Raw genomic sequence first — 14,510 nt, forward strand, 5'->3', positions numbered from 1 at the left:
TTTTCATACAACACACCTTGTGGCACTCACTGCTGCACAGTAATGGAGGTGAATAGCTTAGTGGGGTTCAGAAAGAGAGTAGGTGCCTACATGTATAACGAGAAAATCCAGAGTTGTTATAGTAGCTATTTAAAACAAATAGTAGTACCCACTGTAGGAGGCAGGATACTGGACGAGGTGGACCAATTATCTGATCCAGTATGGAACTTTGTTTTACTGAATGGCTCCAGGGTCTGCGTTTACTGCTGCTCATGGTTTTGAAATGCACAGCCTTCTGCTCCTGTCAGCTAGTTAGTTCTGTAGCTCAAGTGGGAAAAGTTTGTGGTGCAGTGCTGAAGGTTTAGAATGAGTATGTATGAAGCCTATGTATGAAATTACATATTAAAAAAAAAAATTCATGAAAAGAAAGGTTATTTAGGCCAAGCACTTGAAAGTTTAAAAAATGCCAAATTTATAGGTACCTGTTCAACTTTAATTCTTCCCTTTTGTGCATATATATATATATATATATATATATATATATTATGGTAGTCTGATTACTCGATCGCATTATTTGTTTTCCACACGATCCTTGTCTCGTTCAGTTCACAGGATGAATGCACAAGGGGGCAAAATTAAGGTTGAACAACTGTAAATTTGGCGTATTGTAACTTTAGAGTAGTTGACTTTGCAATCTTAATAACTTTGAAATGTAGTTTTTTGTGTATTATGTATAATTTTCAATCAAATATCTTTGTACACCAGAAACGGGGGGAACTTCTTTCAGAAATAGAGAAGTTCTGTCATGTTAGAAACATACATAGTTTCTCTGCTTGTTAAGTCGTAATTTTTTTCCTGTGATAGACTGAGTGATACTTCTTTTTAGGATTTTGTATAAATTGCTATTTATAAAATCAGAAAAAATATTTGGGGGAGAAGTGTAGATTTGAGACAACTGGGCTGCATATGAAACAGCTGTAAAATAATTTTTTTTAAAATGTCATATTTTTAGGGTACAAGAATCTGCAGAAGTTGTCATGGCTGTTTTAGTCATTCAGTCTACGTCATGGGCCAAAAGCAGTATTTCCAAAACTTCTGTACTTGGCTGTGTCTAGCCTGAATGTACTGAGATGTTGCTTCCATGAATTCTGTTTTCAGCATAATGCACATGATTCTTCCTACCTCTTGTATTTTAGAGCAGGGGAAAGAAAATCTTTTATTGACGTGAGACCACTGTGGCCCTGGTCGCTAGAGGGGCCACACTGAGAATACTCAGGGCAAGCTGCAAAGACTAGGGCAGATGATCTGCAAAACTGGTGGTTTGTTCTATAATTAGATTTTACCAACCCAGGGATGAAACAGCTTCTATAATACCTTACTGGTTCCCAAGAAGCTAAAATACAGCTCCTCTTAAGCAATCTAGCCTTTGGCTCCCACCCAGACAGCCAAGTCTAACGTAGCGAGGATTACTTAAAATCTTATTCACCATATATGATAGTCTACTAGCCCCAAGAAATCAGACACATTACCCACCAGGTCAGTTAATATTTCAGATCTTGCCCAAATACACACTTACAGCCAAGTCTTGTTAACTAATCTAAGATTTATTTAAGAAAGAAAAGAATGTTATACATACAGATAAGAATAAAAGTCTTGGGTCAGTTTCATAGTGAGATGACATGCTGCTGATTTGTAAAACTCCTTCCAGAATCAGTTCAATTAGGTTATAGTCCAATAGGCAGTCCATGTGTAGAGTTTGTTCAAATTCTTCCATGAGAATTTGTCGGGGTAGCCCAGGGCACACCTGGAGATCTCAGTCTTGTGACTTGAACTTCCCCTGACAACGTTTAAGCAGATCTTAGAGAAAAAAGGATTAGGCCCGAGACCTTCTTTTCAATTCCCAAGCAGGCTGAGAAGCCTCTTGTCATAGCAGGACAGTTGGAAGAATGGATAATATACATTGTTGCTTTGAAGGAAATCTCTATTTCCTAGGCATACACTGATAACTAGTTGCATTGATTAGCATAAGGCAATTAACATTCAAACAGTTCATAAGTAGTTTACTACAAACTTCAAAGAGAAATAAAGACAATGATATTACACCACAAGTTTCATTTAAATGTTAATATCCCCTTTTGATCTCTGACTCAATATAATATAGTGATGAAATATCATAAGAACAGAAGTTTAACATCTACAAGATAATAAAATCACATTGTTAAATTTCTAACAGATGTAGGTAAACACAGACAAGTACAATTAGTCTAATTTCTCTAACAATACAGATCTCTCATCTGTTTAACATGGCTTTGATAACTATCTACAAGGAACGGCCCCATTTACCATTTCAGTACCTCTTTAATATGTCCTTAAAAGTTGATTTTGGGTCACTTAGCCTGCTGGTTGCCCAACCGTCACTGGCTCTGTGCCACAGCCACTTTATGCATAAGTTATCTAGGTTCTTTATTTTAAAAATACCAAAACAATGTGAGCAGAGCTGACTTAAAGTCGTAGGTAGATCACAATAGCCCTGACCCAGGACACTGGTTTATGATTCTGAAATAAAGTAAAATAGTTACTTAGGTTCTCTGTTAATGGTGCTTTTATAACTTTCAAGGCCGGTTTACAAGTGATGTGGATGGTTTTAAAGGGTGAGATTAGACTCTAATAATATAGTGTATCCTTACCTAGTTAATTTATTTTCAAATCCAGCCCAGGTTACATAGAAAGTGCCATACAGGAACAGACCAGTGGTTCATTTGATCCAATATCTGACAGTGGTCAATACTGAAGGTTCAAGAAACCCAGTTATGCAGGTGTATAGGAAAGCCTTTTTCCTAACCCCTGTCAGTTAAAAACTGGCTCATGCCCTCAAATAGCAACTTTTGAACCCTCCCAAAGCTCTGGTTTTTGGTGTGTGGTTTTTTAATAATGTCTTTACTACTGCATCTCTCTGGATGTATATGCATATTTAGTCCTCTTGAATCCAGCTAAACTCTTAGCATCTATAATATGATGAGGCTACAAGTTTCACAGGCTAATTTTACTTGGCATGGAAGAGATGTGTGTATCAATTTAAAATTTGCCACCTTTCAGTTGCTGTGAGCTCCTTATTCTTGGATTATGCGAAGGTGAATAGAAGTGATCAATTCATACCAATTTATTTACATTATTCATTATTTTATAAACTGTTTTGCCTCCTGTTATCCACTTCCCCCTCCAAAGTAAACAGTACCAGTTTTTCATAAGGAAGTTTCTTCATGGCTGTAATCATTGTTTGGTAGGTAGTGGTAATGACAAGAAAGTTAACACCAGATTATGGTGGTTGAGCATCCAATGTGAAATGAATTGATGGTCTCAGTCAGTTTCCTAGTGGGTAGGTGTCTATGGGTATGTCTACACTGCAATTAAAAACCTATGGTTGGCCTGTGGCAGCTGACTTCACCTTGGGCCATGGCACAGTTTAATTGCTGTGTAGATGTTCAGGCTTGGGCTGGAGCCTGGGCTCTAGGACCCTGAGCGATTGGAGGGTCCCGGAGCTCAGACTGCAGCCCAAACCCAAACTTCTACACCTCAGTTAAATAGCCCCTTAAGCCCAAGTCAGCTGACACAGGTGAGCCACGGTCGTCTAACTGCAGTGTAGACATACCCTCTAGGACAAAAATCAACAGCGCATTTGACACTTCAGTTTTCTATTTAAAAAAACAATCTATTAATTTTGTGTGAAATTGACTCTTGTGAACAGCCCTGCAGTTCTGTAGGTTGGCTCCATGCTGGGGTAGAGGGAATAAGGGCAAGGTTGAGGTGGCTGGATCCTCGCTCACATGGTTTGTATGTTCTAGAACCTTTATGTTAAGTGGTAGTGTGGGGCAACCTCCATTATTCCAGCCCATCGACTAGAACAATATTTGTGAAATCTACTTCAATCTTTCTTGCCTAAAATTAATTTACACCTACTCTTTTCCTTGTTTTTCAGAATATGGTATAAACCATAAAGCAGGGAATAAATTGGATTTTCCACTTTAAGCTAACTATGGCAATAGCATGTTCCCTCCACTTCAGTATCTTAGCTCTATGCAACATATGCTGAATAACACTTTCTTGCTAAGTGTGTTAGTTACCGTGCTAAAATATTGCTTTTAGGTTAAGCAAATGTTATGTACTAACAATATTGAACTGATAAAAAGGGCAACATCTTATTCTACACTTTTAACTGATAAACTTTATTGAAGGGTAGTCTATTTGACAAAGCATTTTCTGTAAATATTGAATAGTAGCCTCATTTGCTTTGGCAGCTGGTGCAAATTTATTGTTAAATATTGGGTCAGTCAGCTTGATTTAACAGCAATGGATGTGAAAGATATGATGGGAATTTAAAAAAAAAATCTTCAGTTGTGAAATAAGTGTAAATGTTACAAAAGGTAGGGGTAAGAAACTTACTGTCAAATATTTCAATGTTTAAGGGCATAAATCTGCATTGATATAAATAGGACAGGTGCAGTTTCCTGGGACATAATTATAAAGCTTGTGATAGAGCAGATTCATAGATTTCAGCTCTTTTTGCACGCTATACAATATTTGTAAGTATATCCATTGCCCAAGTGACAGCAAAGATTGAAATCTCAATTTCAAATTTCCAGAAATCAAATTTTTTTTTTGTTAAGGGAAATGTATATAATTCAGAAAGTTTATTGGGAAATTTACTGAAACTCTGTAAAAAGGTCAAAAGTCGATAACACTGGACTTTCGAATGTATATAGTATTGTAACTCCTAAAATATATGAAACAAAAATTGTGTACTTTTGGGTTATTGAAATGTAGAATTACAGCTTTAACAATGTATAACATTTTGAAGTCTAGAAATAGTCTTTTCAGAAGCTAAGTGCTTGGCTTTTATAAAGATGCAAAATGTGGCATGGAAGAAAGTTCTCTAACTTTCCTGGTGTAGTTGCACGTATTTGTCTTTGTTGAGTTGCCAGCCTGTCTGTACGCTAGCCAGCATTGCATCATTTAAAATAATGTTAATTTTCTGAAGTGAAAAGAACAGTAGAAGTTCTGTTCGTTTACAAGTCCTCGTCTTTTCTTAGTGCATGAATAAGTATAGTGTTTTTCTCCGATTTATTTAATAGGAAGTCTGATATTTACCACTGGTTTGGGTAGAGGGAAGGAGAATTTAATACGGTATGAGGCCCATCATTAACATTAAGGATAGGATTAAATATATTTAGGTCATTGATTCACTATTAATTTTTAATGAGTAAGCTGAACTACCATTGAAATAGTTTCAGCTAATACTGAATTTAAGTGTGGATCTGCAGAATTTTACTGGTCTACATGGTTTACGTGACTACCAGCAACAATTATTATTGCAGTCTTAGGGTGGGGTCCTGCAAGTCATCTTTAAATATAACTCAGAGAATTCTTGGTAATCTTGTGAAAGAGAGCTTTCATAGCCAGGCAACAATTTTTCAAATTTTTGCTTGTTTATACATTTTGTTTTGTCTGAAGGCTTTCATTTCCAGGAAAGAATATGACTTGCAGAGGTGACATATAGTAACTAATTTGAAGATAGTTTTCAAATTACAAGTTTATGCACTTATTATTTTTAATGGGTAAATTTAAAACAATAAGACTACTTACCATCCCTTTTTGTAGGTGGCAGTTACTTTATTTACAGACTCCCAGTAGTAATGCTCTGCTATCTTGTACTAAATTTGTCAAATACCAAAGAGCATAGATTTTAAGTTGACACTAAGTCTAAAAGAAAACTGAAGCACATACAAGACAGCCTATTGGGGGGGAAAAGGAAAATGATTTGAAGCCCATTGTAACTTTGTTCCTAATAGTTCCGAGATGTAGGTCCGTCGGGTAGAATGTCCACAATCTATTACCGTGCCAGTCCAGAGAGCAGAGTATAGAAAGCTGACTCTAAACCTGAAATTCCTGGCATGCTTTTGGAGGTGACATTGTGAACCTTCAAGAAAAGACTGTCGGTTCTGGTATTAAATCGTCATCTAATTTGGGGAGGAGCTGGGAGGGAAACCAATTTTATTGTGCTACCTGTTTCTGTTTCAGAACTGATCCTGCAGCATTGCATTAAGGGTGAAACATCAGAGAGAAATACCAGTTTAGAGAGGCAAGGAGAACAGGATAAGAGGTGTGCAAAATGAGTTATTTAGAGAATGTGAATCTGGCTCTTTGATTTACACCCTCATATAATATAAGAATAAGAGGACATTGAATAAAATTTAAAAGCCACAGATTTAAAACTCATAAAGCATTGTGCTTAAAAAAAACCAAAACCCCAAAAAGTTTCTTCTCTAACTAACTTTTCACAACATGTAATTGATGGCAAGAACTGATTAGGATTGATGTGTATATGAATGTGAAAGCACCCCTAGCTATATTAGGATATCATGCCTAGGAGGTAGAATTAAAAAAGGAAAAAAAAAAGTATATAAACTTGTGCTTACAGGCATGAGCCAACCCCTAGCCGATGGGGCAGGGAATAAACTTCCATAGAGACAAGTTACTTTATAATTATCTACTCCTGAGGGAATTTGGCACCTAAAAACTTTGAGCACAATGTTTTAAACTTCTGCAAATTTTATTTGTCCATAAATAAATATGGCTACAGGATGGCAGTGGGGAGCACAGGCCACTGGCTGCATTGAAGTGGGAGATCACCATGAAGCTCCCACCTCCCTCAGTATAGGGACTCGGCAGTGAGGCTGCATCTGACCCTGAGACAGTGCAAGGGCTGGGCCTGTATCAGAAACACCTCAGGACTCTGCCCCCTCTGTGCCAGGTGCACCAGGTGTGGGTGGGGAGGCTCAGCCCAGCGAGATCCAAGCGTGGAGGGGCTTAGTGTGGGAGATCCAGATGTGGAATGAGAGGTTTCTGTGTGAGGCCATCTGGGTGCACAGAAGCTCATTAGGGGTGCAGGGGCAATGGGACTGTGCAGGGGATCCAGGTGAAGGTGGTTGGGGGGTGGGGGGCTCGGTGTGGGGAGATGGGGCTCAGTGTGGGCATCCGGGGGCTGGGCGAGTGGGCTTGATGGGGTGGCGGGTCCAAGTGCAGCTGGTTGGGGATCAGTGGGGTGAGGGTCTGGGGGTTGGGGGCTCGTCGGAGCTTTCCAGGTATAGGGGGTAGGGCTTGTCAGGGTTCAGTGGGCTTCCTTAACAGGGGAGCTCCAGCTGCTGCCGTGGGGATGCCGGGCTCTTGCTTCCCCCTGCAATTCCCCTCTCCCCTTTTTCTCCATCCCCCGCCCCTCACTCCCACAGTCTCCTCACCCTGCCCTATTTCACCCCCGCTTCCCTTCCCCACTGCCTCTTACCCCTCACCCCCGCTTCCCTCATTTCCTCCCACGCCTTACCCAGTCCCACTGCGGGCACTAAGTGTTGCACAGAATAGAAAACAGGAAGGCTCCCAGCACACAGAAGGGGAGCACGAGTAGCGCTAGAACGCGGGTGGCGGCATTCAGCTTCAGAGTCAGCCAAGCCAAGCCTCAATCAGCTGGGCAGCTCTGTGCTTGCAGAATGGGATGCGGGGGGCAGTGGCATGTAACCCCATGTGTCCCCCCCATGCCTCACCTCTGTTTGGGTGGGGGGCAGTCCCCCAGAGACTGTACCCACGTTTCTCTTTTTCCCCGCCCTGTGTATGGCTTCCCTTTGCTTCCCTGCTGTTTTCTCTGTGGGGGAGGGTTTTCTGCGGGTCCGCAGTCTCGCAGAATCCTCTCAGGAGCAATTATCCTACCACAGGAATTTTGCATCTTCCCCTGAAACTTCTGGCACTAGGCCACGATTGGAGAGAGTGGGTTAGATAGATTGCTGGTCCCAACCAGTATGCTAATTTCTGAGGTTGTGAAAACTGTCTAGCAGTTACTTTTTGTTGTTTTCATATCTCATGCAGTTTAAATATTTTAAACTTCAGATTCATCTTGATGTATGTGTTCAGGAAAAGTGTGAGGTGAAGAAAAGAACGTAGGTTATGAAAATGTAATACACATATTTGTTCTCGTGAAAACCAGTATCTTCTTTACAGTTAGGTAGGTAGGTCTTTATGATCTCTAGACAAATTCTGCCTTTCTGCATGTGTAACTCCCGCTGAAGTCAGTGAGAAGTCTGCTTATGATTTCAGGTGTGGAGTTAAGCCTTGTGAACAAAACAAAATTTGTGCTGCTTCTTCCCCTTTGTTTCCCTGATATATTGGGCTTTAACTTGATCTTCTTGTCAAGTGATGCAACCTTTTTGTCCGTATGCATTCTCATCCTGCAGAACCTCATGAACAGTAAGATGTGATGTAGCAGTTTCACAAGGTGATATTAGAATAAATATTTGTATCTCTTCTTTCATTTTTTAGTTTATTGCCATATACAAAACTGATTGTAATACCACTAATGCAAACTATTGTACATCTTAACTACAGTTTAAAAAAAATAAAATTAAACATACATGGTGCTTTTTTTAACTATCAGTTTTTTGGTGAAAGTGGAATTAAAATTTTGAAATAACCATCCTGCAAATGTTCCCAAGTTCTCTAGTAGCAGAATTGGTCTACATTGCTTTTTTTACGTGGATACATTGTAAATAATGCATGTGTACTAACTCTTCTGTGACTTTCTTTTTATTCCTAGTAAGATGAAGCAAGGTCTCTTGCCTAGCTTGGAAGATTTGCTGTTCTATACTATTGCAGAAGGGCAAGAAAAAATTCCAGTTCATAAATTCATTACTGTAAGTTTCAGAGTGGATAAAAATCTTACATACACAACACCCAGATTTTTTAAATTTGAATTCATCTTCCTTTAAAAAAATAAACTTAATTACATTTGTAATTATGACAGCTTGTGTTAAGGCCAAAACTTATTGTAGTAAGATCATATAGATAACAACAACAACAAAATCAAGCAGTACAAGTATACTGACTTTCTAAAGAAAGTCAAACCATTGAACTGGTGGAGGTCACTGGCTAAGCACCTGAAGCCAGAGTATGTTGAAGTCCTTTTGATAGCAAGTAGCTTTTTCTGCAGGTGCAGAGAATATTTTCTTCATTTCTGTTTGTTCATTTCCATTTTATGTAACTATTCAGCTAGTTCATTCAAAGTTCAGAAATAATTGGGAGTTGAAAAAATAGGAAAGCTTGTTGTCTTCCAGTCTGTGAATAAAAATGAGGTGTGAAAGGATGAGCTCTACTAGTTCTAAAGTGTTAAAGGACATGGTGATCAGAAACAGTCAGTTCAGTTCATTAACTGGTATTAATACTTGATTTGTTCAGTAAATCAGTTTTCAGTGTACAAACATGTTTTGATAAACTTTTTTCTAATGTATCCAGCACATTTAAGGTAGTTATTTAACTAGCAAAAACAATTTTAAAGTGCTGTCTTTGTGCCTTTTTAAGTGAATTCCAAATTCCATTTGACTGCAGCTTGATACAGATCATGAGTTTGACACATTTATTTATTAGATTTTTTTAAATCACCATTTTCTAACATAATAAAAACCATGAAAATTAAGACTCTAAATAAATATACGTTAAGCCATATAATTACTTACATAAATGTGTATAGGTTTCAGAGGGGTAGCCGTGTTAGTCTGTATCAGCAAAAACAATGAGGAGACACCTTAGAGACTAACAAATTTATTTGGGCATAAACTTTCATGGGCTAGAACCCTCTTCATCAGATGCATGGAGTGAAAATATAGTAGGCAGGTATAAATATACAGCACATGAAAAGATGTGAGTTGCCTTACCAAGTGCTAATGAGGCCAACTCAATCAAAGTGGATGTGGCCTATTTCCAGCAGTTGACAGAAAGGGTGAATATCAATAGAAGGAAAATTACTTTTTGTAGTTACCCAGCCACTCCCAGTCTTTATTCAGGCCTAATTTGATGGTGTCAAGCTTGCAAATTAATTCCAGTTCTGCAGTTGCTCATTCAAGTCTGTTTTTGAAGTTTTTTTGTTGAAAAATGGCCACTTTTAAGTCTTACTGAGTGTCCAGGGAGATTGAAGTGCTCTGCTACTGATTTTTGAATGTGACAGTTCTGGAATTTAATTTGCGAACTTGACACCATCAAATTAGGCCTGAATAAAGACTGGGATTGGCTGGGTCATTACAAAAAGAAATTTTCCTTCTGATACTCTCCCATTCTTGTTAACTGTTGGGAATGGGCCACATCCATCTTGAGTAAATTGGCCTCAATAGCACTGACCCACCACTTGATAAGGTAACTCACATCTTTTCATGAGCTGTATATTTATACCTGCCTACTATGTTTTCACTTCATGCATCTGATGAAGTGGGTTATAGCCCACGGAAGCTTATGCCCAAATAAATTCGTTGGTTTCTAAGTTGCCACAAGGACTCCTCATGGGTGTTTTTTTGATAAAATGTGTATAGATATGCTGTGTCCTCCTGGTTAGTAAAAAGAAGTACCAAATTATATCAGCCTTTCTTTAGGAAAATTACTTAAGTATAAATGCACCAAGATTAAAATTGATTAAATCAAGGTTTTCTTTCTGATTTAAATCATGATTGAGATTGGTGATTTAAATCCATCTTGGTGCGTTTTCTACTTCCCAAGTTCTGTATAAAGCCTAGTTGGTATTCTGATAATACATTTTATGCTTTAGCAAGCAGCAGTCAGGAATATTAATTTAACTTCTCTGTTACATGGTGGGCAACAGCTTCGTGTGACATTCCTTGCTTTTACAGACTTATCACAGACTTTTACAGACTTATCACTGAAGGCACTACAAACAGGGTGAGGCTTTTCATAGTCATTAGACTGCACACAACTTGCAAGGATTCACTTGGAGGATTCTTTGTGTCTGTCATTTAAGAATAAATACTGTTTTCTTGGGAATAGTCTTTTTGTACACTCAAATTCCCCAACAATGTGTTATCTTCTCTCCAAGTTATGGCCCATTTAATCAATTCACTGATCTTGTTAAATCTGTGGCGGTCTTTTGAAGCCAGTAGTAAGGGTGGCGTGGCAAGAGATTGGGGTTTTGAGCCTGTGTATAATTCAGTGAAATTTTGGTAGGCTGATTTATGTTTCGGTTGGAAGAGGAGAGCAAATAGGGTTAAGCACTAGAGAATTTAATATTATTTCAGTAAAGGTGTATTTTTCATATTTGTAGTAATTCTGACTTCTCCTTTATTGTAATAGGCACTCAAATCTACAGGATTGCGTACGTCTGATCCACGGTTGAAAGAGTGCATGGATATGTTAAGACTAACTCTTCAAACGACCTCAGATGGCGTCATGCTGGACAAAGATTTGTTTAAAAAGTAAAATATTTCTGATAATATTGTGATGTGGTTGCTGTATTATACAGTACTAAGATCGTATGCCTTATTTAAGTCACACTCTGTCATGGAATATATATACTGTGTATAAATCTAATATGTAGTTAAAATGAAAAAGGAGTGAGACGCCCATATTTAATTTAACTTACATTAAACTAGCTTTTGAGAATGTTTCACTATCTCATGAAATACAGCAGGCTAGGTTCATGTTGTTACTCAAGGAATAAAATCCTGCATCTCTCTTACCTAATTGTTCACAAAATGAAAAAAAGCTGTTGTTCTTAAAATCAGCTACTTTCTGTGCACTAATTCGTGATGCAGAAACTCAGCTTATTTTTGAGAAAAAGAACACCGGAAACAGTTATAGTATTGTTAAATGTGCAGTAAGATGCAACAAAGAATTAAGTGTGAATCTACATTTATAAATGAAACTTGTGTGCCTATTCCTGCAATAAAAACTAACCTCTGTGACGTGCAGTCATTGGATAGGTTTTTTAAATACCTTTTTATGATACAGGGCCTGCTAAATGATTTGGTTCAATTAAGTGTACATGCATATTTTCTAGTCTTAGTTATGGAAAAGCTTTATACAATAGTACACAGTGTAAGAGTTGTAAAATATCTGCAGCAAGTTAGCTAAACAATATCCGTGCCGTTTACAAAGTTCAGTTCATGCCAAGCGCTCTCCTTTCCCCTATTTTCAGTTTATTTTGGATGTTTAAAAAGGAATGTAAACTTGTTTCTATTTAGTTTTTCAGTCTTGGGAATTCTTAAATCTTGAAATGAGATTCTAGGCTTGTGTTAAGAGTAGAGTGTAACTTCTTTTCATTTTTATTCTGTGGCATGGTGATTCTGCAAGCAAAACTAGATCGGATGTAGAAGTTTTGAAAATATACTCTTTAAATTCAACTATTCTGTCAGTGTTGTGTACTTCCTGCTTCTCTTTGTGCTGGGTGGGATACTCCTTGCATTTGTGAAATGCCATTGGGGTCTATTACAGAGCAGGCTGGGAACAGTAATGTTATTAGCAGCAATAATTCCTCCTCCCTCCTTCCTTTCCCCCTAGCTTTGCTGGTTAAAATAAGTGAAATGTTTACTTAGAAGTTTTTTTTTTTTTTTTTTTTTTTTGGAGAATGGGAAGAATTGGAAAATGAGTGATTTGATCAGGTTATGTCAGAACAACAAAGCATTTCACTTCTGGATCACTCTGTTGAATATGGGATGAATCATTAGGCAGTTAAAACCTACCATGTGAATGGATGAGAAAAATGAGTAGCTTTGTCCAGTTACTAATGCGTGTATGTTCAAGACCAGGTGTCCACTGGAACCGTTTGCAGGTATAGTAATCATATATTAGGTAAGGGTGTGAGATTTGTTGACAACATTTCTCTCCTGGCAGAAACCCTAGTGTAGGGAAGTTATACTGGATAAAAAGTGCTTTTGCTGAAACAGCTTATTTCTTTCTGGGAACTGGTATAAGTTATTGACAAAAGAACTCATGCCAGTATAATCTGCTCCTACGCTAGAAGGGTTTGTCTGTATAGCCATAGTGGCAAACCTTTTCTAGCAAAGACAAGATCTCCGTGTCAAAACCAAATGATATCTGTTGGGGCACTTTTTGGTAACTCATTCAAAGGCTGAAGATTGAGCATGGAGACTGAATAATCTCTGGGGTTTGCTCCTCCATGTTAAGATAATGCACGTTGGCAACATAACTTGGGGAAAGCTGGCTTGATTGCTCTTCTGTGCATAAGACTGCCTATGCTGAAGATTGGAAAAAACACTAGATTTTCAACACTAAAATAATTTTATGGAAAACTGTAGGAGTTGATAAATTTTTATAACTAAAATCAATTTCTGTTACAGGTTGTCTATACCCCCTGTATTTGCCACGCAACACTGTTCTAGGGGGTGATGAGCTATTTTGTGTAAAAATGTCAAAATTAATACAATATTAAGCTTACACACTTAACTCTCATGAAACAGGAAATGCAAAAGTTAGGGTCCAGCTGACATGCTGACTTCCCCACTGCACAAATGTAATAAATGGTACTGTTGAAACAATATCTATATTTCTGATTTCATGTAACCTGTAACTCTCCAGCTTAAAAGTCAAATTCTGTCTGAAAATTTTCTATGCTGTTAACTTTTAACATCATGGATTACTAGTGAAAAAGGATGGAGGGAATTTAAACATAGCCCAGGAACGACTCTTGTAAATATACTAAGTTTAGCTATTTTTGAGTCCCCAGTTTGGTGGTGGTTGGGGGTATGGGGGAGAGGAGGTTTCATGGAATATAGGAAATGGTTACAAAAATAGGAAATGTTGCTTTTCCCATATGTCTCATGACTCAACAAAACTAGGTATTTTGAAAAACAAAATTGATTCTAGGGTGAAAGGAACATGGAAAATTTCAGCTAAAACAATTCTGGAAAGCTGCGAGGGACTCAAAATGAGATTATGGAAAGTGTTTTTTTTTCCCTTAATTATAGTAGCAGCTGCTGAGCAACAGCTATAATAATGCTATATCTGAATTTAGACACTAATTCTCTTTCAGAGTAGGTGATTTGGATATTTAGCCTTCATATGAAAGAAGTTTTGTCTTTGTCACAAGGCACTTTGTCCCACTTTTATTGACCCTGAGTGACACTCTTTTCAGCCAGATCTCCTCTGATCTGCTGGTAGAAAGCAGCAATTTGGGTATATTCTGTTGTAAATGTAAATCTAACAATCTGCAGTCTGGTCTCCAGTGGTCTTTTTTTTTTTTTTCTTTTTTTTAATGAAACTGATCTTCCTGTTATGCAAATCAAGATAGCAAATTCCTGTGAAATATTCCATTCTAGGCTTAGTCATACTTATCCTTAAATCCTCAAGTTACAAATGTTTTTATTCATTTGGATGGTCTGAAAGCTTTTGTGACAGCAGGTGCATTGGAGTGTTTGGAATGTTCATATTAACATAAAAGTATCTCATTTACCAAAAATTATTAAATTTGCATTTGTTTTCCTGAGGTGATTTGTTGCCCAGGCTTTCAAATGTCTCCACTCTCTTTTAAAAGCTTTACTAGAAGAAGTACTACTACTTTGCATGTACTGGCATAGGTCCTGAACCTGCCATAGACAAATACCCCCCAAATCTTGTTGAAATTGGTGTTAGTTCAGGTTTGTATCTGTAGCAGGATCAGGACCATATTTTGAATACTTTCACAGTGGAAAGACTGA

General features: G+C 37.9%; 1 protein-coding gene across 1 annotated transcript in view; it reads left to right on the plus strand.

The window, feature by feature from the left end:
* Nucleotides 1-14,510, plus strand: part of GLS (glutaminase) — a 98,583-nt gene that overhangs the window by 3,880 nt on the left and 80,193 nt on the right. The window contains exons 2-3 of the mRNA XM_074967785.1: nucleotides 8,615-8,711; nucleotides 11,149-11,270. Coding sequence (XP_074823886.1) covers nucleotides 8,615-8,711; nucleotides 11,149-11,270 — 219 coding nt within the window. The remainder of the gene's footprint in view (nucleotides 1-8,614; nucleotides 8,712-11,148; nucleotides 11,271-14,510) is intronic.

The sequence above is a fragment of the Natator depressus genome, chromosome 11, assembly GCF_965152275.1.
Source record: "Natator depressus isolate rNatDep1 chromosome 11, rNatDep2.hap1, whole genome shotgun sequence".
In the NCBI taxonomy this organism is placed as follows: domain Eukaryota; kingdom Metazoa; phylum Chordata; order Testudines; family Cheloniidae; genus Natator; species Natator depressus.